General features: G+C 44.7%; 1 protein-coding gene across 7 annotated transcripts in view; it reads left to right on the top strand.

The window, feature by feature from the left end:
• The first annotated feature begins 13,049 nt into the window (after window positions 1-13,049).
• The window catches only part of SYT7 (synaptotagmin 7), a 382,921-nt gene continuing 369,629 nt past the window's right edge, over window positions 13,050-26,341 (top strand). For 2 of the 7 annotated variants that reach the window (XM_061609816.1, XM_061609815.1), the window contains exon 1: window positions 13,054-14,492. In XM_061609816.1, coding sequence (XP_061465800.1) covers window positions 14,465-14,492 — 28 coding nt within the window. In that variant the 5' untranslated portion in view covers window positions 13,054-14,464. Of the gene's footprint in view, window positions 14,493-26,341 lie in introns of all 7 variants that reach the window. The other 5 variants (XM_061609819.1, XM_061609814.1, XM_061609813.1 and 2 more) reach the window with 5 other exon arrangements.

Below are 26,341 nucleotides of genomic sequence, written 5' to 3'. Positions count from 1 at the left end.
TGCCAACACTGGCACATCTCCATTACAATCCTACATGTTCTGTTTCTTCACATGCTCCTTGTCCCTGTGCAACATCCATTATTATATATTATACTCAGTTAATGATACAAATGGACTTTCTCTTCTCAGGAGAACTGGACATTTCTTTCTAAGGCTGGCCTGGCCAAAGTTACACATTCCATACTTATATCAAGAGCAAGCTATTTCAATCCACTCTATGTGGGGATGCTTTCGAAGAGCATCTGGAAACTTTGGCTGGTTTCAAATGCAACTGTGAGACTTCTGATCTGAGCCAATTATTCAGAGCATGGCACTCCTCTTTTGTACCAGCTTCTTTTCTTCTAGGCTCAATTCAAAATTCAAAATGTTGGTTATTGCCTTTGAAGCCCTTAAGAGGGGATGGCTAACCTTTTTTTTTTTTTTTGCCCAAGGCTGCATTCACCCTTGGACAACCCTCTGGGGGCCACATGCCAATGATGGGTATTGCCAAAATGGTTTAACACAGGTACAGATTACAGCCTCCCCCTGTGCAGATCAGAGAGAAGGGGTTACTGCTCCTCTGCGCTCACCAAATGATTGATCTGATGACTGGGAAGGAGTCAGTTTGCGTCGCCATCAAGATGCTGGGCTCTATCCACCCCAGCCCTGTGCCTACTTGATTTTTTTTCTTTTTGCTGCCAACACCAAAATCAGTGGGGTCCTGTGGGGAACAGCAGAAAAATGTGCTGGGGGGGCTGGATCAGGCCCTCAAATTTGGAATTAGCTACTCTTGCCCTAAAGCTTTGGGACTAAAATACCTAAGGAATGATCTCCTGCTACATAAGCCTGTGTGCTGCTGTCTGAGATCATCTCGGGAGGACCTGTTGTGTATGCTGCTGCCATCTGAAGTTTGCTTGGCAGGAATGTGCAATAGGGCTGTTTCTGTTGCTGCAGTATGGCCTGCCCTAGGAGATCTGTTTGTCAGCCTTGCTCCCTGATGAGTTTTCACTTCAAGCTGAAGACCTCTCTGTTTCTGCAGGCCTTTGGCCTGCCATGGATTTGATTTGGATTAATTTTTCTCCCAGACTCACTGGTGTTGTTATATATTACCTGCAGCGTCCAATTTATTTTTTGCTTGTAAATGGCTGTTTTTATTGATTTGCTGATGTAGGCCACCTTGAGTGTCTTTAAGTGAAGAAGTGAAGAAAAAAGGTGGTATATAACATAAATATAAAATGGATTTTTTTTAATAATTCCTCATATAATAGGTCAGTAGCACCCCACAGGATCCCAAGAAAGGTATAAGTCCCTTGCCCCACAAAACTAAATGCTGATTGTAAAGCCAGAAGCCAATTGATGAAGCTGCAGTGGCTGCAGTGTTGTTTTAAAGTTTTTTATTTGCAAGTTCACTGTTGCTTAATTTGCTGCTGTACCCATTATTTATTGTTTTAATTGTCAAGTGATTCTGTAAGCCACCTTGGGGCACATGCAAAAGGCAGGATATAAATCTGTAAAATACAGTAGGGCCCCGCTTTACAGCACTTCGCTAATACAGCGGTCTGAATTAGACGCAATTAGACTAAAGCCCCACTCATACGACGCTTGTTCCGCTTTTACGGCGGTTTTCTGGCATCGTGCGCCATTCTATTCAATGGGTTCTGCTTCACAGTGGTTTTTACTTTACAGCGGGGGTCCAGAACGTAACCCGCAGTATGAGTGCGGCCCTACTGTATAAATAAGCAAGCAGAATTTCTGCCTTTCTGTCTTTTTCTGGTATGACAAGGGCTGCCAAAGAAAAGTGTTTAAATACAGCATTCCTTGAAGTTGTGATGCCTGAACTAAGTGCCATACATAATGTTTGAGTGTGGGGGTGATGTTCTAAAATGAAGGATGTTTCTGTTCAGAGGCTGTGATGTTCTGCAATAAGGAGCAATCCTTTGAAACAATGGATAAACTGCAGCGTGGTTTGCTCCTCTACAATACTACTGATGTTTTTATGTTCCTAAATACTATCCTTCTATGCTTCAGAGCACTCCTGACTATTAAATTGGTACAAATATCAAAGAAGCACACTTGGGACAATTGCTTGAAGCTTTAATGTTGTTGTAACTTTTCCTTGATAGAGTAAAACACTACCTAAAAATGAGGTTTCAATTTGCCAATTCCAAATGTATTTTTCTTTAAAAGGAAAAAAATCATGAGCCTAGTCACAGAAAAATCTAGCGAGCTGAGTTAACCTTCATGCCTTTTTCAGATCTTTTCCTCAAGATGAGAGTGGATGTTTTACTTCTGAAAATTATAAGCTTAATCACATGCAGTGGGTTTATAACCTCCAGGTAAACCATTCCAAGCTTCAGAATATTTTTTAAAACGTTGTTCAAACAACTTCCCCTCCCTTTTTTAATTTATTACTTTGAACTATTTACTGCTTGTTCTCAGGCTGGAAGGAAGTTGGGTTTTCCGTATATATAGTTTGAAGGAAACTTGGCCAGATAACTGATTTCTGAGTCATCTGACTGTGTGACCCTCTCCCCTTAGTAATTATCACTCATTAAAAATGGTCTGAAGCTTCCTGCCTCTGTCCAATCTCCCCTTTCCTGCTTGCACTCAGTTAACATCAAATAGATTGTTCTCACCCTGCAGATAGCCACCAGTTGTTTTTTAAAATGCACGTTTTTCATAATGTCAGCCTGATCTTACACATATTTACCCAGATGCCTGGTCTGCGCCTGCAAGAGCATAAGATGGGAATGAGCTGGAAGGATGGAGTGTACCACTGCAGACTGCAAGTGGGGGAAATCCAGTTTTAACTGTTCCTTCATGTAAAACAGGCAAACAAACAAGTACCCTCACTGGAAATATAAAAATTCTTGCAAACTACTATGCTGGTTTTCTATATGCAGGGAGTTTTTCTTTTTTAATATCACAGTATTTTTTAAAAAACGAGATTACCCATTTGCATCCTGAAATGGTATAGCCCATTCTATCGCCTTCACATTCTGTTGCCTCATTTAACTCTTATGTGTCCACTGGGCCGACTTCAGTTGACTTTCTTCCTAGTTAAAGGTGAGCATAATTCTGCACCTGTGCAGCACACAGCACAATGTTAAATATGTTTACTCAGAGGTAAGTCCAGCTGTGTTCAGACAGGTTTACTTGGTATAAAATATCTATGTGATAGCTGTCTTGAAAATACTTGGATTAGATTAACTGAGAACTGATTGACTCAACCCACGCTTCAAAGGATCGCAAGAAAGCAGTGAACTGAGATGTAGCAGACCAATGGTAAGGCCAGTTCCCACAGCCAAAGGGTCAACATGAGCTGTTTGCCACATCATCACCATGTGGAAATGGTTGTATGAAAAGACCAGAGCAACAGTAGAAAAATGACTTATTTGTATACTTATATGTAGAAAGGTTAGATTATATCATACCAGCACACATAGGAATCCTATGTTCCCACATGAAGGGTTATTCATGGAAAATGTTAAATTCTAATGCCTCTTAAATCTGTAGGATCAGCAGAGATTAGTGGATACAGAGGCTCACTGGGTGAACTTGGCCCATTCATTGTCTCAGCCTAACCTACCTCGCAGGGTAGTTGTACAGATAAAATGGAGGGATAAGAATATGTAAGCCCCCTTGAGCTGCTTGTGAGAAAGGTAGCATAGAAATGCAATAAATAAACAAACAATTTTGCCACAACCTATGTGACAATACCTAGATCTTATGTAGCAGGTTAAAAGGTACATTTTCAAGGTAGCTGAATATCCAAGATAGTTGGTGCCAACTGGAAAACTCCCAATTTCACTCCCACTCCTCATTGATAAAAGAATAATAACATCCCTTTCATTCTTTCATCTTTTGCAGGCTTTATCTGTAAAACTGCTCAAACCCTTTTTGGTAAAATCATTTTCAAAAAGTGGGAAATGGCTTATTTAATACATTTTTAAATTTTAAATTGTTCATTTAAATCTGTCTCTTTTTCATATTCACACACCCCAAGGGCAAAATTCAAACTCAGATAAACGAAGCAATACCTTTGGCACAAATCTCAGTGAGCCAGAGTATAACCTTTGTGCTGGGGAACCCATTTCCTAGTAAAATATGTGTGATTTTTTAAAAAAAAGAATGACTCTTACTAGAAATGTTTGCAGATAATCTCTTCCCTATATATCCCCCTGCATACACACAAACAGCTTTTGCCAACCTGGCACCCTCTAGAGTTTTGGACTATATTTCCCATCCATTCCAGCCCGCGCGGCCATGTGTCTGAGGCTGATGGGAGTGTAGTCTAAAAAATTTGGAGGGTGCCAGGTTGGCAAAGGCTGGAGTAGACAATACTGATGTAGATGGACAAACCTCTTATGAGGCAGCTTCTGATGTTTCTATGAAATGTATTTGGCAAGATACAGACACATAAGACTGTAATCCTATGTACACTTATGCATAAATCCATTGAACACAATGAGACTTACATCTGAATAAGCATGCATAGGATTGAGCTCCACATCAATGAAAACCAAAGGCTACAATTCCCTGGACACCTCCCTTTATTCTACATTGTTCTGTGTGTGCTTTGTTGTAATGAATGGAGATTATTCAGCAGGAGATGAATAAGTGAATTGCCCCATGGATATTAGGCCTGGGTTTTATCTTAATTTTCTAGATTTGCTTAACTAATTCCATATTTCACACTGCAGGGATGCCTGCTTGGATATAAGCTACAGCGAACTCAGTAGAACTTGCTTCCAATTAGTAAACATGCACAGGTTTGGGCTGTAACCTTGCTATAGATTAAAATTTTACACTTCCGTCCTGCGTAGTGTTAAATGTTTTGGATCATTGCATTTGTATATTTATTATTAGTGTTACTATTATTTGGAAGGATAGGTGACACATGAAAGAACCAAGGCTTGATGCCACACTGTTTCCATGCTTTGGTGCTAGGGCTGAAAGGCTTTACAGATCGACAGGTACCACTCAGTGAGATAGACAGGAAGGAGCAGATATTAGCTCTCAGGCTAGAACGAAGCTTGCCACTTTGTTGGATGAGGGAGGGGGGGAAATTGTGCTGTTATTTGCACTTTCACACCTATAAACCTTAGGTAATGGTAAGCCTCATATATGTAGCCACCTAGTGGTGGGAAGCAGACATTGCTGGCAGAATTGACGACACTGACTGATACTTAACACTATGTAGCTGGGTAGGGCTCATTTATCTGTTTCCTTGTAGAGGTTTTTGAGAAGCAGTTGAAGTCAAATTGATAAGGACAAAATTAATCAGCTTGTAACACTTGTGGTGTGCCTCAAGTACCAACTGCAGTTATTCAAAAACTACAGCTGCAAGTGGTGCAGTTAGGAAATTTTAGACTATGAGCGTCATAATCAGCAGTGGACAGAAGACAGATAGAAATCCACTGGTAGATCTCTGGGTGATTTGCAGATCAGCAAGGCCTTCTGACTCCCAATTGTTTAACATTAGCACCAACAAAAAGAGCACTCCTTCCCTTATCTAAATTAAGCTGCTGAGCTAAAGAAAGCTTGAAGGAAAACCAGGAGTGGATTTTTGTGTGGCAAAAGCTTGTGTGAGCTCAGCTCTAATACTGAAAACGAATTCCTGTGTCAAGCATTCACTGAAGATGGGCCTGTTCCTTAATTCTATGTTCCCCCAATCTCACTATTTTGCCCCTGGCTCCTCCAGTTGGCGGATTTTAGGACTCTAAGAAAAATAAAGTGGATCCTGCAAGCCTGAAATCTGCTCACCACTGGACTTTATGGGCACGCACGCACGCGCACACATATAGACACACTTTGATTGATTGATTGAATTGATTGAAACTTTATTTTTACCCCACCCTTTTTCCAAACTGGAACTCAGGGCAGCTTACAAATAGAACTACATGTAGTTAAAAACATAGAAAAACATACAATTAAAATACAATTAAACTATGCACAACCTTAAAACTGTAAAAGGCACTTAAAAATCTAAAAACAATTTTAAAAATACAAATAATAATATAAAACAATAAAACAAGCCTTGTAAAGCCCAATCCTAAACACCTTCTATCCCAAAAGCCTGTCGGAATAAAAAAGTCTTTACTTGCCGATGGAAGGATGGCAAGGAGGGGGCCATTCGTGCCTCCCTAGGAAGGGAGTTCCAGAACCTAGGAGCAGCCACCGAAAAGGCCCTATCTTGCGTCCCCACCAATCGCACTTTGGATGGTAAAGTGTGTTAGTTTACTTCAAAATGTAGAAAGCCAGCCCTGCTGCATTTGGGATCCTGTTGCTTAGTGGGGGCCTGGACTTCTGCCCCAAAGTCCTGTCAAAGTCCTGACCTGAGAGTAGGATTGCAGCCTTCATTGCTGTGCAGTCATAGAGTTTGTGGAAGCTGGTTGCTCTGATGTCAGTGGGGCAGTGAAACTACTCCGGGTTTTAGTCCAAACTTTCATGAAGCTGTGTTTTCAGCATCTTGGACAGCTCCTTGAAAGTTTGGAATAAAACCCAGAAAAGATTCACCTTCCCACTAACATTGGAGCCACCAGCCTCCACTGAAAACAGTGAGAACAGGATTGAGATTTTCCTTCATGTACAATTTTGCTCACTTTTTACAGTTCCTGAAAAAAAGTCAAACAAGGCCAATACTTGCGCTCCTTCAGAAAAACCAAACAAACAAACCATAAAGCATAGAAAGAATGCACCAGCTAGATGAAAAGGGGCTATGATAAGCAGGAGGCAGAATTGTTTGATAAGACCAGTTTATTCAGAGAATACTTGACATTATATGCAGAGGAACACAGTAATCCTAACCACACTTTGTAGAGGACAAAGTAGAGGTAAAGATTAGGGACTTTCTTCCCTTTTTAATAAATGAAACCCTAGAGGACTGGTTTTCATCTTTTCCCTATTTGGTAGTTTCACAGTTGAAGTTGCTGATGGTTGCAGACCAGGGACCCTGGGAGTGAAGCTGTCCTGTTGGGGCTTATTGGAGCATCAAAAGATTCCATGACCCCTGTGTGTTTGAAGAAACCAGGCTCTTGTTTAGATTGTTGCTTAAGGCTTCCTCGCCTGGTTTATTACTTCCAGTTACTGGGCCAAAGACAATAGTTAGGCGCACTCAGTTAGGTGCAGACCTCCCCCTCAAAGTTACAGCTCACTTTTGTGTCTCCCTCTCAGGCTTCTGTCTCCTCTGCCTCACAATGGAGCTATTTTCCTGGCCACAGTGTCTCTTCAGTTTAGCTCTTTATTATTTATTTATTATTACATTTATACCCAACTTTCTTCCAAGGAGCTCAAGGCGGTGTGCAAACATGGTTCTCTCCCTCCTAATTTTATCCTCACAACAATTCTGCAAGATAGTTGGACTGAGGGACAGTAGCTGGCCCAAGGTCACCCAGTGAACTTCATGGCTAAGTGGGGGTTTGAATTTTGTGGCCCTCCTCTTTCCAGTACTTACTTCTCCTGGCTCTAGCATGGCTAGCTTTTATTTACCACACCTCCCCCAGACATCCCACTCCTGCGAGTATGGGGCCATTGGTAGCTTCCAGACTACCTGCAACTGAATCCCATCCAAAAGTAGCAACAGCCTGGAAGTGCTCATCCTCTCATCTTCTGCCTCCTTTTTCTCCCTGTCTCACTCCACTTACTCTCTCTTGGACTCTTCTCCTTTGCCACCCCCAGCTAGGGTTGCCAGGTTCAGGGCCTGAGACTGATACTGTATCTTTAGGAGAAGAGAAAGTCATCCAAGTGCAGGTGTTCTTGGAACATTGTAATGGAAAAACCACAGGGTGGAATTCTCCCTTCCCCCTGCACAACTTTTAAAGATACAGACCACCTCATTACAGGGCTGCAAGAACACCTGCACTTGGCTGACTTTCTCTTCTCCTAAAGATACAGGATCAGTTTCAGGCCCTGAACCTGGCAACCCTACCCCAGCTGCCTTTCTCTCCTTCCTATTACTGCTTACAAACTCGTTGTCTGGCTCCATTCTTGTGGCCACATTCCAGTGATTTTGCTGGGCTACAGACCCCCTCTTGCTGTCTCTGCTGCCTTTTCCTGGCTCCCCCAGATCTAAGCCATCACTAGGCCAGGTGATCGCCCTGTATCCCACTGAGCCTCACTCACTGGGACCCAAACATATTTGGTTGCAATCCTAACCGTGTTTCTTCAGAAGCAAGTCCCACTGAATTCTATGGGGCTTACTCCAAGGTAAGTGGAGTTTGGAATACAGCCTAAGTCTCTGCATCACCCTGATAGCTTGCCAGAGGAGGCAAGGGCTATCTTGTTCTCTGCTGCACTTCAGTGCCACCCCTGTGGCTGGCCAGAGGGCAGTCGGCACTGGTAGGTACTAGCTTAGCAAGGGCCAAGTGATTCCAGAGGCTAACACCTTCCTGGTGGAACTGTAAGCTCTTACCTGACTGCCGTCCCTGCCTGGTTAATACCAGGTTTACCTCTAGTCTGCCATCCCTGACAAACAAGATACTAAGGCTGTAAACACACTAGTCACCAGAACATAGCGTTTCCATTAGCCACACCTGGAGGGGGAACGGGCTGATCTGCTAATCAGCTGCAAAATCTCTTGGAAGCTGAATTTTTAAAAAACCTCAAGTTGCTCCCACCAGGTTTTACAGTAAAAAGGGGCGGGGTTTGACTAGCCTTGCGTGCCCCTATTTTCAGGAGAGGTGGAGATGCACTGGAACTAGCAGAACAGTGAATATGTTTTTACCCTAAGGTGATTGTAAGAGACAAACTTTCCTTAAATGTGTCTTGTCTGTGGCTCTGGAATGACCACATGGATCTCTGTGTCAGGAGTGTGAAGTCAACATTCAGCATTGCTCTGATTTTATTATGACTGCCCCTTCAATTGTATGAGCCCTTTTCTTTCCACCAGGAGTTATTGTACACTTAATAACATGGCTATCATTTGCAAGAGATTAAGGCATATATGAATCGAAGTCTTATTAACAAACTCCTCCTGTAACAGGTCCCACACCATCAAGGTTGACTGATTCTCCATCAGTTACGGTCTTCATACCTTATGGTTTTATTTTCTTCTGATAGATTTTCATCCACTTTGATGAAAAATGTGTTTCTTCTCCAACCTTTTTTCAAACAATGTCCTAAATTGTATTTTATTATTGTAAACTGCTCTGGAACCTGTTTGGATGAATGTTAGCTTAAAAATTCAATAAATAAATGTAGAAATAAATGCTGCTGGCATCAGAACAAGCAGGACAATCTCTGTAAAAGCTTGATCAAAGCTGTTTCCTCCTTACAAGAACTCAGCACCTTTGTGGGTTAAGTTAATTAGAGTAAGCAAGAAATATTTTACAGCACTTATTAGAACTTAGAAGCATTATTGACCCACAACAGAAAGGTTTTCTAGCCTTAATATATGATGCTATGGACCCTGCTAATCCCTGTTTTTTGGTTTTAACATACCTTTGAGCTTGCATTCTTCATTGCTGTTGCATCCTAGTAATGGCTACCGGTTGTCTTGCGTGATCATCCATGATCCAAGTCTCTTTGCTTTTCTGTTCCCAGCTGATAGAGGAAAATGTTTATCTGTCCTTAAGATGTATGACCTTCAACTTTCATTCTATTGAATTTATGTCTGATTTTATTACTCCAGTTCTTCATAAGGTTATCCTGTTCATTCTGCAGAACTTCCTGGTGAATGTCTTGCCCTGGCTGTGCCCCTAGGTTGTCCTGGGTTAATTATCTTGATATCTGCTTTGTGCATGCAGGTGCTAAAGGAAATTGCAGCACTTTAATACTTCCCAAAGGGAGCCTCTGGTGATCAATCTCTGCATATAACATTGCAATGGTGAAAATTATTGTATGGGTTGCAAAGCAGTGAAAAATGATGTGTATTTCTGAAGAAGTGTGGAGAGTCTTGGATAAGATACAGTGTGACTTAGCTGTAGCAAGTGTGTGGGAGCAAAACAAGTTTACAAAGTGTAGTGGAGAAGAATGGAGCACTGGTTTTCTTGCCAATAGTTTAATAAAAGGTTCCCACATAAAAGGTTCCCCATTGCCCTGCAAACAAACAAGCCCAAGATCCAGGTATGTGAGTGCACGCCACATGGAGGGTAAAGACTGAGCAAGCTATTCATCCCCATTTAAATGAGACTATTTTCTCATAGCCCCAGGGAAGGAGGCAAGATCAATTGGCAAACAAATTTCTATTAAGTGCACTTGCTGGAAATGTTTATACGTTGTTTCTGAAAAATACTGAGTTTGCTGAAACTCCAGCCCAATGTTTAACAACTCGTGTTACATTAAATGCTGTATGTGTGCGTATTTGGGCACCTGCTGTGTTTAGCAGAACCTAGCATGCTACAGGCCTTCCTTCCTACCACCCATTTATTGGCATATGGCAAACCTATTTGGGGAAGGCAGGCAGATCATCTGGTTTCAAGCCAACACAAAAATAAAATATCTGTAGAAAGGCCACCAAATGCTTGTTCCAAATGAGACTAGAAACACAAGATGAAGAAATGAAAGAACTCTACAGTATATGTTTACTTCTAAGAAAAGAGCATCTTTCAGTCCATCTTATTCCATTTTCTAAGATTGAAAAATGAAATGGACTGCCTTCACGTCGATTCTGACTTATGGTGACCCTCTGAATAGGGTTTTCATGGTAAATGGTATTCAGAGGTGGTTTTACCATTGCCTTCCTCTGAGGCTGAGAGGCAGTGACTGGCCTAAGGTCACCCAGTGAGCTTCATGGCTGTGTGGGGATTCGAATCCTGGTTTCCCAGGTCATAGTCCAACACCTTAACCACTATACCACACTGGGTCTCATATTATTAACAATAGGCATTTCTAGACTGTTGCTATTTTGGGGTGGATTAAAGTAGATTTGGTATTTGTGCACAATAAACCTGCTCCCCCTCCCCAAATTGGAGTTTTTATACTGAGAAAAACTACAGGAGAACGCACTGGAAACTGTGGGATAACACTGGCTTAATGCAATGTCATTTAACCTCATTGTAAACAAACCAGAATGAATAATCCAATTTTGGGTGTTCAGGATACATGACCATTTATCTCATTGTATCCTCACAGCAGCCCCCACGAATTCAGTTAGTCAGAGGGACAGTAACTTGGCTGCCACTTCCAGAGGAGTAGTTGTCTTACTGTGTTGTAGCAAAAACAACAAGGATTCTGTGGCAGCACTTTAAAGATGAAGACCTTTATTATAGCATAAGCTGTTGCTGACTAGAGCACTTAATCAGGTTAATAAAGTGTTATCTTCAGCTAGCATTTATTTATTCAAAGCATTGATACTCTTCATTTCAGCCACACAAAAATCCACTCCTGGTCTCCTCCCCACCCCCCACCTCACCAGCTTTCTTAATTTGAGCAATATAATTGTTGGGGTATGTGTCATTTTCTGGCCTTGGTTAAACATTTGGAAGTTGGAGATCCTTGCTATCTATTTCAAGTCACTTGAAGATTTACCAGTAGATCCCAATCTACTTTCTGCCCACCCCTGATCTAGAAGATTCAACTATACAATGGGTAGCTTTTGGGACATGAGAGAAAAGACACCATCTTCTGCAATTAACTGTGCATGTAAATCATATGTACAAATAGTTACAGACTTATTCTCTCACTGTAGATCCTTGTGTAGCCAAAATAGCACCACCCCAACACAAGAGGGGGATATCAACAGGCTTGGGCAAACCCCAAAGTTTGGTATCAATATATGGACCTCATACATGTAAAGCACGTATTCTGCTGTTGGTAAAATGATTACTGGAACTGAGCAGATGAGGACCCTGAGACTGAATTTGATCAGACCTGGCTTATATTCAGGATATTTCATCACTACAAGCAGTCACATAGACACACAGAGAGAAATTCCAGATGAGAAGATGTGGTTAGGCTGTAGCTGCAGAAAGATGCATACTTACTTGGGAGGAAGTTCGCACTGAATTCAGCGGGATTTACCTTGCTGTTAATGTCCATAGAATTAGGCTATAAGGCTATTGTGATAAGAAGGACTTACTTTTGAGTAAATATACAAAGGATTGGGCTATATAGGTACAATCCTACATACAGACTGCTTAATTTGCATTGACTTTAAGCAGTTTAACAATGTGCAGAATTGCAGCTCAAGGGTCTATTCAGGTGTGCAGTGGACTTGTTAATTTTTAATGCTGGGCCTGTCAATCACCAGCATTTGGACACTGGGATATTACCTATCAATAAAAAGGTTCCTACCACTGGTATAAAATGATTGCAGAAATATCTGTACCTCTTTTTAACATGATACAACCTTTCATATGAAAAACCATGTGTAAAATTTGGAGGGTTAAAAACAGTGACTGATAGGAGGTGGAGTTGACTGCACCATGTCCTCATGACTATCAGTATTGTTCATGATTACTATTTACACAGTGTTCAAATCTCTTCACATACATCATCTAAGTACTCTTTTTATAGCAACCCTGTCAAGTAGCCAGTACTGTTATCCCAGTTTAGACTGGTGGTGGAAAAACTGACAAATGATGGCTTGTTTAAGGCCACCAGGTGAGGTTTTTCATGGATAAGCTGAAATTTGAACCAAGCACAAATCATCCAAGGATACTTGAAATTTGAACCAAGGATCAAATGGTTAGAGATAAAGTTTGCAACCTCAACCCAACAGGTACATGCATGGAATTAAGGCAGGTTGAACTAAAAGGACATTTCCAAGTGAAAGGTTCAGAATGGGATTGAAACTAAAGCACCAAAGGAATATGGGGTGCGGCGGGTACAATTCCCAGTCCTCAAGGCCTTCCTTTCTCTGGCGTCCCTTATACGTTGTACTCTTATCTTGCATGTCAGTGTGTGTGATATATGACGGATATGGCCTGCGGGTTGAATTTCCTTTTGTTTTGTGACAGTCCCTTACCCAGCCCCGCTTCAAATACATTTAACAAATGTTAAGCCAGCAGTAAAAGAGTGGGGAAACCGTATGTGTTTACTTCCTCAAGGAAATATATACTAGTGTGCTCTAACACACAAGCGAGCGTTAGAATTCATTCATCCACATCAGAGGGCGAAAATCCAGTCCTGGTCTTAACCGAGATTCCGTCAGCCAAGAAGACCTGCGCTTATTATGAGGTCTGGGCGATGCTGCTTTGCATTCTCTTAATTTACTAAAAGAATAAAACTAAAACAAACCCTGAACTGGAGCTGCGTGCGCACTGGAGCCGACTGTCGGCTCAAGGAGAGCTACAGTTTTGGGCGCACTCGGCCACTCAAACGGGAGGGACGGAGGCGGCTCAGAATTCAATGCCGACGTCCCCCAGAGCACAGCCTACCTAGACTTTGTCGTGAAATAATTCACAGTGAACGGTTCAGCGAGAGCAACATTTTCTGTGGGGTGGGGGAACGAAACTTGATCACAAGTACCTTTGAAGGCCGGCCACATGTGGGAAAAGACCCGAGGAAGACGAGGATTTTCGTGCCTACCGGAGTAGCCCCTTCTGGACAGGGCGAGACCCAGAAGTGGACTTTCGAGACGTACTATAGGAGAAGGATCAGACCTGGATTTTAACCCTACTGGGCGGGACTCTTCCCTAGCCACATTTGCTAGCTCATGCAAGTCACCCCCGCTTTAGCTTTCGAGTGGGCCTTTTTGAGGCGTGTTTGCGCACAGCACACCTGCTTACAGGCACATTTAGCACACTAGTGGCTTACCGAAAAGGCACCCAGCCCCTTCCATTGTGAACCTAGCAGGGAAACAATGTTTTCCCTCTCCCCGCTTCCCCCCTCTTTTCATCAAAGTGATTTTGTGTGTGTGTGCTGTCGGGTTAGCAGGGAGTAAAACTGCATCCCTCGAGGACGCGCGCGCAATCCAAAGGTGCATCCATCTCTCGCGCTACTGCTGCGGCTCGTTACCCTGGGCTGTCTTTCTTTCTGTCTGCCTTGCAATTTCCTCTCCTACCAGCAGCGAGCAGCAACTGGACGCGTGTGAGAGGAGGCGAGCGCGAGACGCGCGCGCAGTCGGCCACACAGGCTCGTGGCGCGAGAGAGCGCGTACGCGGGCACACACACATCGAGGGGAGGGGAAGGGCTCCAGAGGCTTGGTACGTTCCTGTGTGGACGAGAATCAGTCAGCGAGCCCAGGAGCGGGAGGGCGAGCCCCTGCCATTAGGCACCTCGTTCCAGTCATTCGCCTCCCTCCTCATGCCGGCGGCTCCCGCTCTTTCGCAGCCCGTCGCCTGGGTCTCCAACCTGTTTGTGGAGGTCACTCTTGGGCCACCAGCAGCCTGTGGCTTCTTCCCTTCATCGCCTCCTCGCAGCGTCTGAGGGTCTTTCCTCTGGAGACACGAGTCGGAGCTGGACAGTGACCGAGGAAGCAAGCCCCGGCGCCCCGCACGGTTTGGGACTTACAAGCCATCCATTACCGCCCCATCTCACACCCACCCACCCCGGAGGGATTTACTTTGTCAGGAGGAGCCCGCCGGCTGTGATAGCCGAAGAGATGTACCTAGACCCAGAGGCGAGCAAAGGTAAGCGCTACCCTCTCTCCCTTCCTTCTGCACGTTGGTCCGGGCAAGGGCCGGCTCCTTGTGTATGCAGTGCCCAGCGCTTACTCTGGACTGCAAGTGGGCAGAACCGCCGCCTTTGTGTATGCGTGCGTGCGTGCGTGTGTAAGAGAGAGAGGCAGGCAGGCGGAGGTCTTGGCGCTGCTCCGCTCACCTGAGGGAGAAGGAAGGAAGGAAGGATGCCTGTGGCTGATTTGGCAGGCAAATCGGGGGGGGGGTCGGCACTTCGCTAGGAGGCAAAGGAGGGCGGAAGCGTGTTTGCAGCTGCGGCTGCAAAGAACGAGGGCGGTGGCGGGAAGCGAATCCTGAGGCGATGAGGTCTCCTGTCCGAGCAAGCCGAGACCAGAGCTGTGGGGGGTTGCGCGAGCCGATGGGGTTGCACGGGGGGGGGGTTTCCAGGGCGCAGGGCTTTGGCGGACACAGCCTTGGTGGGAACTTCTTGCGAGAACCTCGCTGCCGCCTGCTGAGGAGGAGCCGAACCAGCCCCGCGGCTGGCTTCGCTTCCGGGGACTTGTAGAGCCTGAGGAGAGGGGGCAATTCGATGTGGGACTGTTGTCGCCTGTGTTTGCTGCGAGGGGAGGGAAAGCCAGGCCACGGAGGCGCCCCCGCGCGCTTCGCTTCCCACTGTCTAGGCTGCCTTTCCACGCCTTGGTCCTTTTCTCCTCCACCCCCCCCCCATTTCTGTTCCCTTCGTTCGGTCTTCTCCGGACTTTACGGAGTTTCTCAGCTGCCTGTAGTTTAGGCAAAAAGTCGCTCTCCGGCTGCCGCTTCTCTTCCTCGGTATGAGTCACTCGTCGCTGCCCTCAGAGCCGCCGCGACGGAGGAGGCACCTGCTGCTGCTCCTGCGAGAGAGAGCAGTGCAACCTGATCACAGTCGCGGCGGAGCCACTTCCCAGCGCCCTGCCGGGGCGGGATAAGAACGGCCCTGGCCGGCAGCAGCTCGTTTCTTCCAGCAACATGTTTGCTGCCGTCCTCGAACACTTGCTTTTCTGGAGGAAATGCAGCCGAGGTGGTTTGTTTTGCTGAGCTAAGGCTGTAAACATGCAGCTTTCATGAACCGTCAGTGTGCATAAATGCAGGCAACAGGTACATTTTTATTCTGGAATCGCTACCAAATCAGCCTTTGGTCCTGTATTCACAATAGATGTTAAAATCTCCCAGGCATGTGTGGCACCAAGACTATGGAAAGCCTGCACTTTCTCTGTTACCTTGTGTGTTTCCTGTGTGTGGGGAGGAGGCGTTTTAAGTAACAGCTTTGAATAAGCTCCTTATGATGTGGTATTGCCTTCAAAATCCTGGCGCTTGATCAGGGGATGACTTACTAGGATGCAACAAAATATCAAACCTGGAATGGTTATTTTCTTCCCTGGATGCTCTTGTTAATATACTGGCCTGATTTCTGAAAGTGTCATGCAACCATCTATGAATCCAGTTAAAACTTCTGGTTTATGTCAGCATGCAAAAAACCTAACCTCACTTGTAAAAGCTGCCTTTAATGGTTCATCCAGTTTAATGCAAGTCTCCCAGTTTGGCCAGTTTCTACTGTTCCAGAGGATTGGGCATTATTTCATTGTTACAAATGAGGCTTCTCCCTCATCTCCTCTGTGTAGTGGCTAAAACATGTGTATTTGATACACTCAGGTGGATAGATATGCCAGCACAGTGTAGTGGTTAGAGTGTCAGCTCAGGTTTAAGGGGGGCTTGGTTCAAATCCCCCTTCACCCACAAAGCACATTGGGTAATCTTGGGCCAGCCACTATCTCTTAGTCTAATCTACCTCATAGATGGATAAAAAGTGTGGGCATGGGAAGAGCTATGTATACCAGCTCCTTAGAGGAAAGGTGGGATATGAATGTAATAAATAGATTACCAAATGCTATGTATGGAACCTCCAGCGGCCAGGACACTATACCTCTGAATGGTTAGAACAAATGTGAGGGATGTTGACCATGCCATCTGCAAGCTTCCCAGATGCATCTGTCTCAGAGATGGGAAACCTTGCCCTCCCCCAATGTTGTTGGGCTCCAACTCCCATCAAGCATGGCCAATGATCAGGGATGATGGAAGTTGTAGTCCGGCTACAGGTTCCCCTAACATAACTGCTCACTGCTGGAAAATAATGCTGAGCTACATGGACCTCTGACTATTCCAAAAAGGCTTCTTTTATGCTCCCATTTAAAAATTACATTTGACAATTAGCCTTAGCAATATTTTGTGGCAAACATTACCAGAATCTAATTATACTGTGCCAGGAGTGTTTTATCATTTTGAAGGTGACAGTCTTTTTCTTTTGTTCAAGTGCAGGGTAGAAAGGACAACCAACATACATCAGCTAGAGTGTTTTATATATACCATTAGAATATTTTTTCACATTTTCCATCTTATTCTCACTAGTTTATTTTTCACAGCTGCATTATATGAAGCGGAGAAGTATATGAAGCTGCCTAGCACTGTCCACATTTCTTTGCTCATTAAAGAGCCAGTGTAGTGCAGTGATAAGAATATTGGACTAAGAGTGGGAAGACCCAGGTTCAAATCATCACTCAGCCATGAAGCTTATGGGGTGATTCTGAGCCAGTCACACTCTTTCAGCCTACCCAACCTTAATTAAAGGGATGGGGAGGGGATGTACACTGCCTTGAGCTCCCAGGAGGAAGGGTGAGATAGGAGTATACAGTAATAAATAAATGGCCACGGCTACTTCTACTATGGGGAGTTTTTGCTATGGAAATTTGAGACCCAGTGAAGGACTTCGAGCCTTTCATCCCCCCTGCCCTGCTCACTCACTTTCTTTCACTCTCATCATTAGCATCAAATAAACTCACGATGAACGGTCTCATTCCACTCTGCTTGCATTTCTGTGATTTTTTTCTTTACCATTCAGCTACATTAACAAGAGTATGCCCATATTATCTTTACCCTGCCCCCACCAATTACCAATTAGAAAGGGCGGACTCTGCCATAGCTGTTCCATGGCACTAACAAGCTCTGTACAAACCTTTTTCAATATGGGTGATTGGTCCCATCACTCTTCATCTGTGACCTTCATTGAATGCATGGGCAGCTATTACTTATTAAGAGCCATACTGTCAGGCTCATCAGAAGGCTAGATATAGCCTGACAAAGAAATTGCCATGTTGGGTCCAGCCCATAATGCCATTCTCAGCATTCTGTCTATCCACAGTGGCCACATACATACCTCCAGGGAAGTTCATGCATGTGATGTTTGTTCATCCTCAGCATTTGGTTGTCAGCAACTATGTTACTTTTTAAAATTTAGATTGTTTCTACATCCTAGCTTCCACACATTTTCTTTTAAAAAATACTTTATGTTGGCAGCTCTACAACTTCCCCACATTTCACTGACTGATAAAGTATTTCTCTGCCAGCATCCTTTTAAAAAACCAGCAACATATGCATGCATCCCCCACCTCACTCAGGCATATATCCAGAATCTTCTGCAGTAACAGAGAATATTCTGCACTTCCTAAATTACCAGTATGCTGTGTTCTTGCACTTTGTTTTAAAGAAGCTCTGTAACAGCACTCTTTATGCCAGGGGTCATCAGACATAATAGCACTGTAGGGGTCCTACTTTGTATCTTACTTATGGGTAAGGGCCACAACTCAGTGGTAGAATATCTGATTTGCATGCAGAAGATCCCTGGTTCAATCCCCAGCTTCTCCAGGTAACACTGAGAATGTTCCAGGCCTGTAGCCAGCCTAGATTCAGAAGGGGTACCAAAAAAAGTGTGTGGGGGGCAGATTTTTTCTGTAATAAATTTATTTTTGGAAAAAAATAGGGGGAGGAAAATTTGAGGGGGGGGGCTAGCCATGAAGCTTATGGGGTGATTCTGAGCCAGTCTCATTCTTTCAGCCTACCCAACCGTATATGCTACGGGTTTGGAATGGTCAACGTCTGAAACACTGGAGAGCCGCTGCTAATCAGGGTAGACAATACTGAGTTGGACTAATGGTCTGAATGAGTATAAAGCAGATTCCTATGTTCCTATTAGCATAATACTTAATCCAGAGCATCTTCACTCTTTCTGCATTTTATTCTGTGACACTTAGCATTGTACAACATTCCCAGTTTGATCATTATTTTCCAGATCCTTGGGCTCCCCTAAGAGTGGCTGTTTGCTAAGTTCCAGAGCATACTCTGTGGAAATGGCACTTTAGTCCTAAACGTGTTTATTCATAAATAATCCAATTTATTTCAGAGGAACATCCTTCCAGGAAAGTGTGCTCAGGGTCATAGTTTGAGTGTTACCTTAGCATAAAAAGAGCATGGGAAGGAAAACAGGGGAACAAAGTAACAGACATTCTATTCCCACCCTGCCCCTCCATTCAAAAAGATATACTGTTGATACTTATTGCACATTACTCCTTGAGAGCTTGGAAATTGCGCAGGAGTGAGTCAAAATTAAGATCAAATAATCTTCAGAAACATGCTACTCTACCATATAATGTGATCCAAATAAAAGAAATAATCTAAAACATCCTGTCAATACAGTTACTAAATTAGAAACCTGTAGGATACTAGATGACCTGGCCTATGCAGTGAAACCCCCAGCTGGTCTTTGGAGGAAATAATTGGCACATACAGGAGAGTACAAAAATCATAGGCTTAGAGAATATAGTCAGTGTGCCCTATGCATCACGCCACGCTCAGCAGAATTCCATATTATATGCTATGCTGTATTCTAAAGAACAACAAGAGAGGGTTGTGACATTGAAAGAATTTGAACCTTCTGTGTAGACACAAAGGTTCTCATTTTTTATGTGCCCCAACCCCCCTTTCTACAAATCCTTATTAGACCTGTACTCAGTTAGTACATGGGTGTTCTTATCACACCTCATACTTGAACACAAACCTTTCTATAGACTCTTAGCCTGTTCCATTAATTCTAGTCCTCTCAGGCATGCAGATTCCGTGGCTGCAACTGAAATGAATGGGTTCACTTGCATTTCCCAGAAATTGATTTAGCTGCCTTCAGGTCTTGGCAGATGGTTAGTGTTAGTATTATTAATTTAACTGCGCTCCTGTGCTCAGGAATACTTACATTTAATGTACAAGATTTGAGTGCTAGCAGTGTGGGTGCAATGCAAACAAAACAATGATACATTCCCTCCTCATTAGGAGAGGGGGAGGGCTTGACTGAAGTACTGGTAGCAGGAGGGAAGCTAACCTGTAGCACTCCAGAAGTAGTTGGACTCCAACTCCCATCAGCCCCAGCCAGCATGGCTTATGGTCAGGGATGATGGAAATTGTAATCCAGCAACATCTAGAGGGCCAGAGGTTTCCCACTCTTACACTGTAGCAACAAATAAGAGCACTGACGGACTTGATGGCAATGTAAAGTGGACTTGTGATGGTTCAGGAAAGGGTGTGAAAAGAATAGGGTGTAGAAAGGATTTAAAGGAGACAGAGTTGTTTGACTCAATAGATATAGAGAGGGACAGGGAATCCCATTGAAAAAAAATATAAGAAGGGGTGGGGAAGAACTAACAGCAGATTAATATATGATGGAGAAAAAGAAAGAAAATGGGGCTGTGGAAAGAAAGTGTTAAAATGTGGAAAGTAGGAGCTGGAAGCACATGCCACATTTAGTTCAGACTCCTCTTTTAGATTCTAAGGCTGTGAGCACACTAGTCACCCACAGCAAAGTGTTTCCATTGGCTACATTGGGAAGAGGAACAGGTTGATTTGATGATCAGTTCTGAACTCACTTTGAAGCGTTTTGTTTTTTTAAAACAAAAAAATGCACTTGAGCTGATCCTGGCAAGGTTTGATGAGCGCTGTGTGCCCCAATTTGCAGAAAATAGAGGTGGAGATATGCTGGAACCAGCACAACAGTGAGTGTGTCTCTTCCCTAAGATGACGCAGAATAAATGGTTAGAAAAAGAGATGGTAATAGCAGCAGCACTGCTGAACCGTATTCAAAGAACTTCTGCTTCAAATGGTGTCATTTTGGTGCCTGTGTGGTTTATAAACTGACTAGGGCCCCCTGGATAAAAGTCGGTGTGATGCACTATTAATTATGATTAAAAAGAGAAACAATGTAAAATGCAGATACCCAGCAACAGGGGGACATATGAAGTTAAATGAGAGGTAAAGGCTAGGGAGTAAAGAAACTTTTCAGATGTGCCTTGCGATTGTATCAAGAAGGGCTTTCCCCAAAGGTCCTCTTCAGAAGCCAAAGAGGATGCCAAGAAAGGCAGGTAATGGGACATCTGAACACTGAGCACAGGTTGCCATTAGGCAAACCACTGAACACTTTATAAAGTGGCTTGAACCAGGGGCATGCCAAATTCCAAAGTGAGCTGGAGACAGCAGGTTTAGATGGCTGGTTTGCCTTCACCACTGTGATGTGCAGGCTCCAAACAAGCAGTTAGCCATTTCCCCAAATGTTATGATGCACTCCTAAAGGGGCATGATTACTGTTTATTATGGATTAACTAACCTAGAATAAGCACTTCCTCCATGCAGTTGAAAATATTGCTTTGTCCTAGGGGGACCACAGATTATCAGTTTTCAAATAGTAACTTATCATGTTGGGTGTATGACCACTTGGTTCCTCAGTCCTTTGTGTCACCCTGCAAAGTAGTGTGGAAAAATCTATCACTGTCCTACTTTCCCAGAATCTTAATTAGGTGCCAAAACCTGGTCAAGCTCTTCTCTGCTAAGCAGGGTGATACTGATGGCTGATTTATCAAGTAGTTATATGCACAATGTGATAAATTATAAAAGAGTTTTCTGTGTCCATCCCTAAATTGCCATGACTGTGTGAACAAAAGTGGGGTTAAAGAGCAAACAATGTCTTCAGGGATTTTGAGGTTCCAGGGACAGGTGTATGTGTGCGTTAAGACTGCATAAGAACTGGGCTCACGCTGCACAGCACAGATTGCTCATCTGTCTGCAAGGGGCTGGGTCTGTGGCAGCTAGTTTTCAGGGATAGAGCATGAGAAGGTTTGCTGCCCCGCTGGTCCAGAAAATGATGAGTGGAGAAAAAAGGCAGCAAGACGGCATCCTGTGGCACGCCTGCTCCTATTCAAAGTTGCAGGCAATGGAGTTTGACAGCCTTACCTCAGGACCTCTCAAGGAGCCAGAGACTTCCTCTCTTTCATCCTTTGTTGCTTTCAGTGAACTTTTCACTATCAGAGGACGCCCCTCGGACTAAGACCGTATGGCCATTCCTTGCCAAGGCCATCATGCCCTCCACTTCAAGAGAGGGCCGATGGGCTCCAGAAGGCGGGGAGTCAGACTCTCCTTGCCATATAGTAAAGCCTCGTGTGCCCTGTCGCTGGCGGCTCCTGGCGAGCCTCTGGGATTTGCTCTCCCTTCCATTGCGGCCTCAAGAGTTGTCTGAGAAGACTCACTCGGCAACCGAAGTAATTGCCCCTCGAGAAAAGAGAAATAAATAACTTTTAACTCTCCCCGTTTACTTTTCGGGTGGAGGAAAGAGCAAGTGTGGCAAGGGAGGCCGAAACAGGAGATTGGGGAGGAAGGTGATCCTGAAGGCTCGGAGCCAGGTTGTTTAAAAATAAGATGAAACGACATCAAAAGTGTTGCACCAGCCCGGAGCCTTTGTATCCACAGAGCGGTCTAGCTCTAAAGTTACATGAACCACAGCTCGTTGCCATTCGGGGGGGGGGAGGAGTAGAAAAGACGCAGCGCCTAGGCAGCCGTCGCCACCACAGACAAAAGAGCGACCGTACGGGCCTTTCGGAAATTCTGCGCGGCTCCCTCGAGAAAAGACATTGCTATACTTGTGCGCGCGCACCGTCCCTCTCACTTCCCTTCGGAGCCTCTCCAGCCGTGGGCAAAATTAGCCGGCGTTGTAGGCACGGTATGATCGACCCACTTTCTCCCTCACTGAGTGGCACGCCCTCTGCCGCTCCCAACAGCTGCTACCTACGTGCTTTTTGGCAGTAGAGACGTTTTAGCCTTTCCTTTCACCCACACACGGTTGCTCGAAATTGGCTCCCGAGTGACCAGAGTGCTAGAGGCCCTCTCTCTCCATCATACTCCTTCCCTCTGCTTCCAGTTTCAATCCTGTTCTCTTGCATACGGTTATCTAGAGCTGATGATGGCGCACCTCAGTCCTTTTTTTATAGCTACGCCCTCTTGCTATGGTTACACCCCTCCTTCCGATTCCTGGCGGCTAAACTCATTCCTTGCTCCGCCCCATGGATCACCCGCCCAACACTACATTTATTTGGTGCTCCTCCTTCTTTATTTCGCTTCTCTGGACAACTCTACTTGAAGACAGAGAAAAGATATAGGCGAGCAGACCTTTTGTTTGGAGCTGAGCAGGAGGAAGCCTCTCGCCCGTGCCCGGATTTTCCGGAGTGAAATTGTTGCATCACGGAGACTGCTGCCTTTCCTTCTTGTCCCTTGTCTAGATGCCGCCCACTGGCTATAAAATTCCTCTAATGCTGCTGTCAGGTGCTAACTGTCTCCCGGAATAACTCTCACACCGCGTTTCCCCGCCCACCAGCCCCCTCCCTTGCCTAGAGGCAGGTGAGGTCAGGCTGCTGAAATTAAACCCGATTTCGGCTAGGAATGGGCAGCCCCCTCCTCCAGATAGAGCCTTCGATGTGGTGGGTGGGAACTGGAGATCAGATGGCTCACTCCCAATGGGGGGGCAGGGAGCCCAAGAAGTAGCTGGAGGATGTAGTTCCACGGTCTTATCCCACCTTTAGTAGGAGAAGGGTTTTTATAAGGGCAGGCAGCAAGGCTGCCCCTTAAGGGACTGTGTTCAGAAAGCAGAGAGCTAGGGAAATGGAGAAGCAGAAGTGGTAGGCTGGACCACTAGAAAGCTACTGACCAGCTTTGTAGACACCTCACTCTCCCCTTATAAAAAAATAATAAAGCAGGAGTTGTGAAGTCCCTTGATAGTGAGAGATAGCTGGTCCTTGTAGGGAAACAGGTGGATTGTTGTTAAGTTCCATGAGGGCTGCTCTTAAGGTCTTATGATGGTGGAGTCAGTTTCAGACATGTGCTGGGAATCTATGGACCACTTTCCGTCTACAGTGCTATATTTGGAGTGGAGGCTGGTCCATTGGGGCACTGTCCTCCAACCTCAGTCTGACCTCAGCCAGCCTTCACCTCCATGTCTTCTTACTTCCAACAAGTCCAGGGGGTAGCCCTGGCTGTCTGCTTCCTCATCCTCCTTAGTCTCAGTGTTGCTCTTGTAGAACTCAGCATGATGGAGACAAAACTAGAATTAATTGGCTCTGCCTGTCATTGGCTGTGGCTCAAGTTACTGCTGGGCTCCCTTCCTTCTGCCCCCCCCAGTCCCAAGGGGTACCAGCCACCACTGCATAGTTGAATAGCTTCAAGCATGAGAATGATTGGGGGGGGCAGGAATCATAATTGCCTTTACTTTGTGCCTGTCTCATATACAGTAGGATTTTTGCATCTCCTCCCCTAGAACATCTAATCACAGTTGTGGTCCTGCACCAACATTTCTTGTTGTAGCTCTGAGTCAGAGGAAGCCACGCACCACACTGAAGTGTAGACTTCAAAATATAGGCCTATTTCCCATTGTATGGATTAACGGGGAAGAGGTAGAGGGCCCTAAATGAAATCTGAAAGCTCCATTCATACTCTTTCACTGCACTACCCAATCTGAGGCAAATCAAGCCCTTGTAGTCTTCTTACAAAAGTTGCCAAAGGGGCTGACATAAAAGGCAAATCTCAGCAAGACTTTCCTTGCATGTCTTCTTACTTACAATCAGTCCAGGGGGTAGCCTTGGCTATGGTCCCAGGCTATGGTTTGAAGGCACATAAGGCCAGCTCCCTACTGAAGACAAGACGGGTCAGGTCTGGTCAGTGCCTGGATGGGAGACCACCTGGGAACCATATGTAAGCTGCCTTGAGTTTCAATAATGAAATAAATAAATAAATAATAGCCCTGGCTGTCAGCATCCTCAGGCTCAGTGTTGACCTTGCAGAACTCAGTAGGATAGCGAGGCATTGCCCCTTTCCACTCCCATAATTCAAGCAATGATGTTTCTCCAAGTGAGTTGGTCAGATGTGTGTATAAGATCCAGAATCTTCAATATCTTCAGAATCAGTAGAGAATCCCCACAGACCATCCTGTGTATGCAATAAATGTACAGATTAGTACATACACAACAAGGTGATAATCACATGAAAAAATTGGTGACATTAAAGCATACATTTGCCACAATTCCCTACCTGTGGTTGGATGAACCCTCTCTCTGTGTGTATGCCTGTGAAGTTTGAGCAAAATGTCCCAAAAACAGTTAAGCAGTTGTTTCCCCACTGCTATTCCTCCATTCATGCAGCCTCCTAAGATTGTTTTGGGCTGCTGTTGCTGCTAAACATTATTATACATGTTAATAATAAAGCTGCATGTAACTGCATGCACAATGCCTAGTTTGGACCTTAGTAGTCCTGTTCCTCGATGCTAGGGATTTTCTGTCAAAAGGCACTGTTACCTGCATTGGAAATAGGTCTGAACTCACGATGATCCCTGGCTCCAGCTTGGTTTCAGAATCAAGTACATGTTAAGAACAGGAGAGGTGGTAGCTTGGGTCAGCAAGATTAATGTGTGTATGGGCAATGCGATTGTGCTAGCTGACCCCAAAGGTGACAAGGAGCCCTGGGTGTATATAGCCTTTTTTGCCTTGTGCACCTTGGGCCTGTGCTTGCAACTTGAAACCATAGCTGCTGCAAAGCTTCTAGCCAAACATGGAGACAGTGTATGTTTAGTTGTGTACATATTGGGCCTGTCCTCTTTACCTCCATATACAAAGGCTGATGGTGGGGCCAGCCAGAGAGATTCTTCTGCATCTCCATGTCTTCAGGAAATGTGTGAAGGGAAGCATCAGTAGAAAGGTGTAGATAGCTATTTAATACACATAATATAGTGAAGTATAAGTGAATGCAATGGTTGAAATATAAGCTGGAATCCAAAGAGCTATTTTTGGCATGTTGAAAACATTTTGGACCCCCCCTTCAAATATCAGATCCCTAAGCCATATCACAGGGGAGGAGAACTTGTGGGGCTACAGATGCTGTTGGACTCCAGCTTGCAGCAAGAAGGAAATTATAATGAAGTGCAAGAAAAAGAGCAAATGAGCCAATCTGGTGCTGCTTATGTTGACACAAAGACGTGTGCTGGGTTGAGTGTAGAGATGGGAGAACCAGATTCAGCTCAATGAGTGACTTTGAGCAGAGCCACTATATTCATTGATCATCTCATGTAAGAAGATTCATGTGTGCCATTATGCAGTACCGGGCAATGTCTTCAGCCTGAAGACCAGGTGCTCCCCAGCCAAGATGCCCAGCTGCTGAAACTCCCATCTCCACATACCCATTGTGTTTGGCATCAAAAACTTTGGCTGTGAAGAGTCTGTCCCCCCCCTCCCTTCAGTTGAAAACATCTAGTAGGTACCCCTCTCACAGGGGAATGAGAAGTCATTCTGGAAGTTGTCTGTAAGGTAAACTTTCATTGCCTTATGGTAGAGGTGCCTGTCAGGTATAATGTAAAGGAGGTGGCTTGAAGCTTCCAGGTGGGGCTTGAGATAAACCATGTGCTGCTGGTTGGCTATCCCTCTTGTATGAAGGATTGTGCAAGTGTTTTCTCTGGCACAAGTAAATGGACTGACAAGCTAATGCACATAGTGACAATCATATTTGCATTCCTGCAAGCAGGGCCGGTGCTATCATTAGGCCAACTAGGCAGCCGCCTAGGGCGCAGACCTCAGAGGGGTGCAGTACTGACCTTTGAGGGGCACAGTTTTATACAGATTGGTTTTTTTTTTACCCTTGGAAAA

The sequence above is a fragment of the Rhineura floridana genome, chromosome 2 (assembly GCF_030035675.1).
Source record: "Rhineura floridana isolate rRhiFlo1 chromosome 2, rRhiFlo1.hap2, whole genome shotgun sequence".
Classification (NCBI taxonomy): Eukaryota; Metazoa; Chordata; class Lepidosauria; order Squamata; family Rhineuridae; genus Rhineura; species Rhineura floridana.
This window is presented reverse-complemented; position numbering and strand designations above follow the sequence as displayed.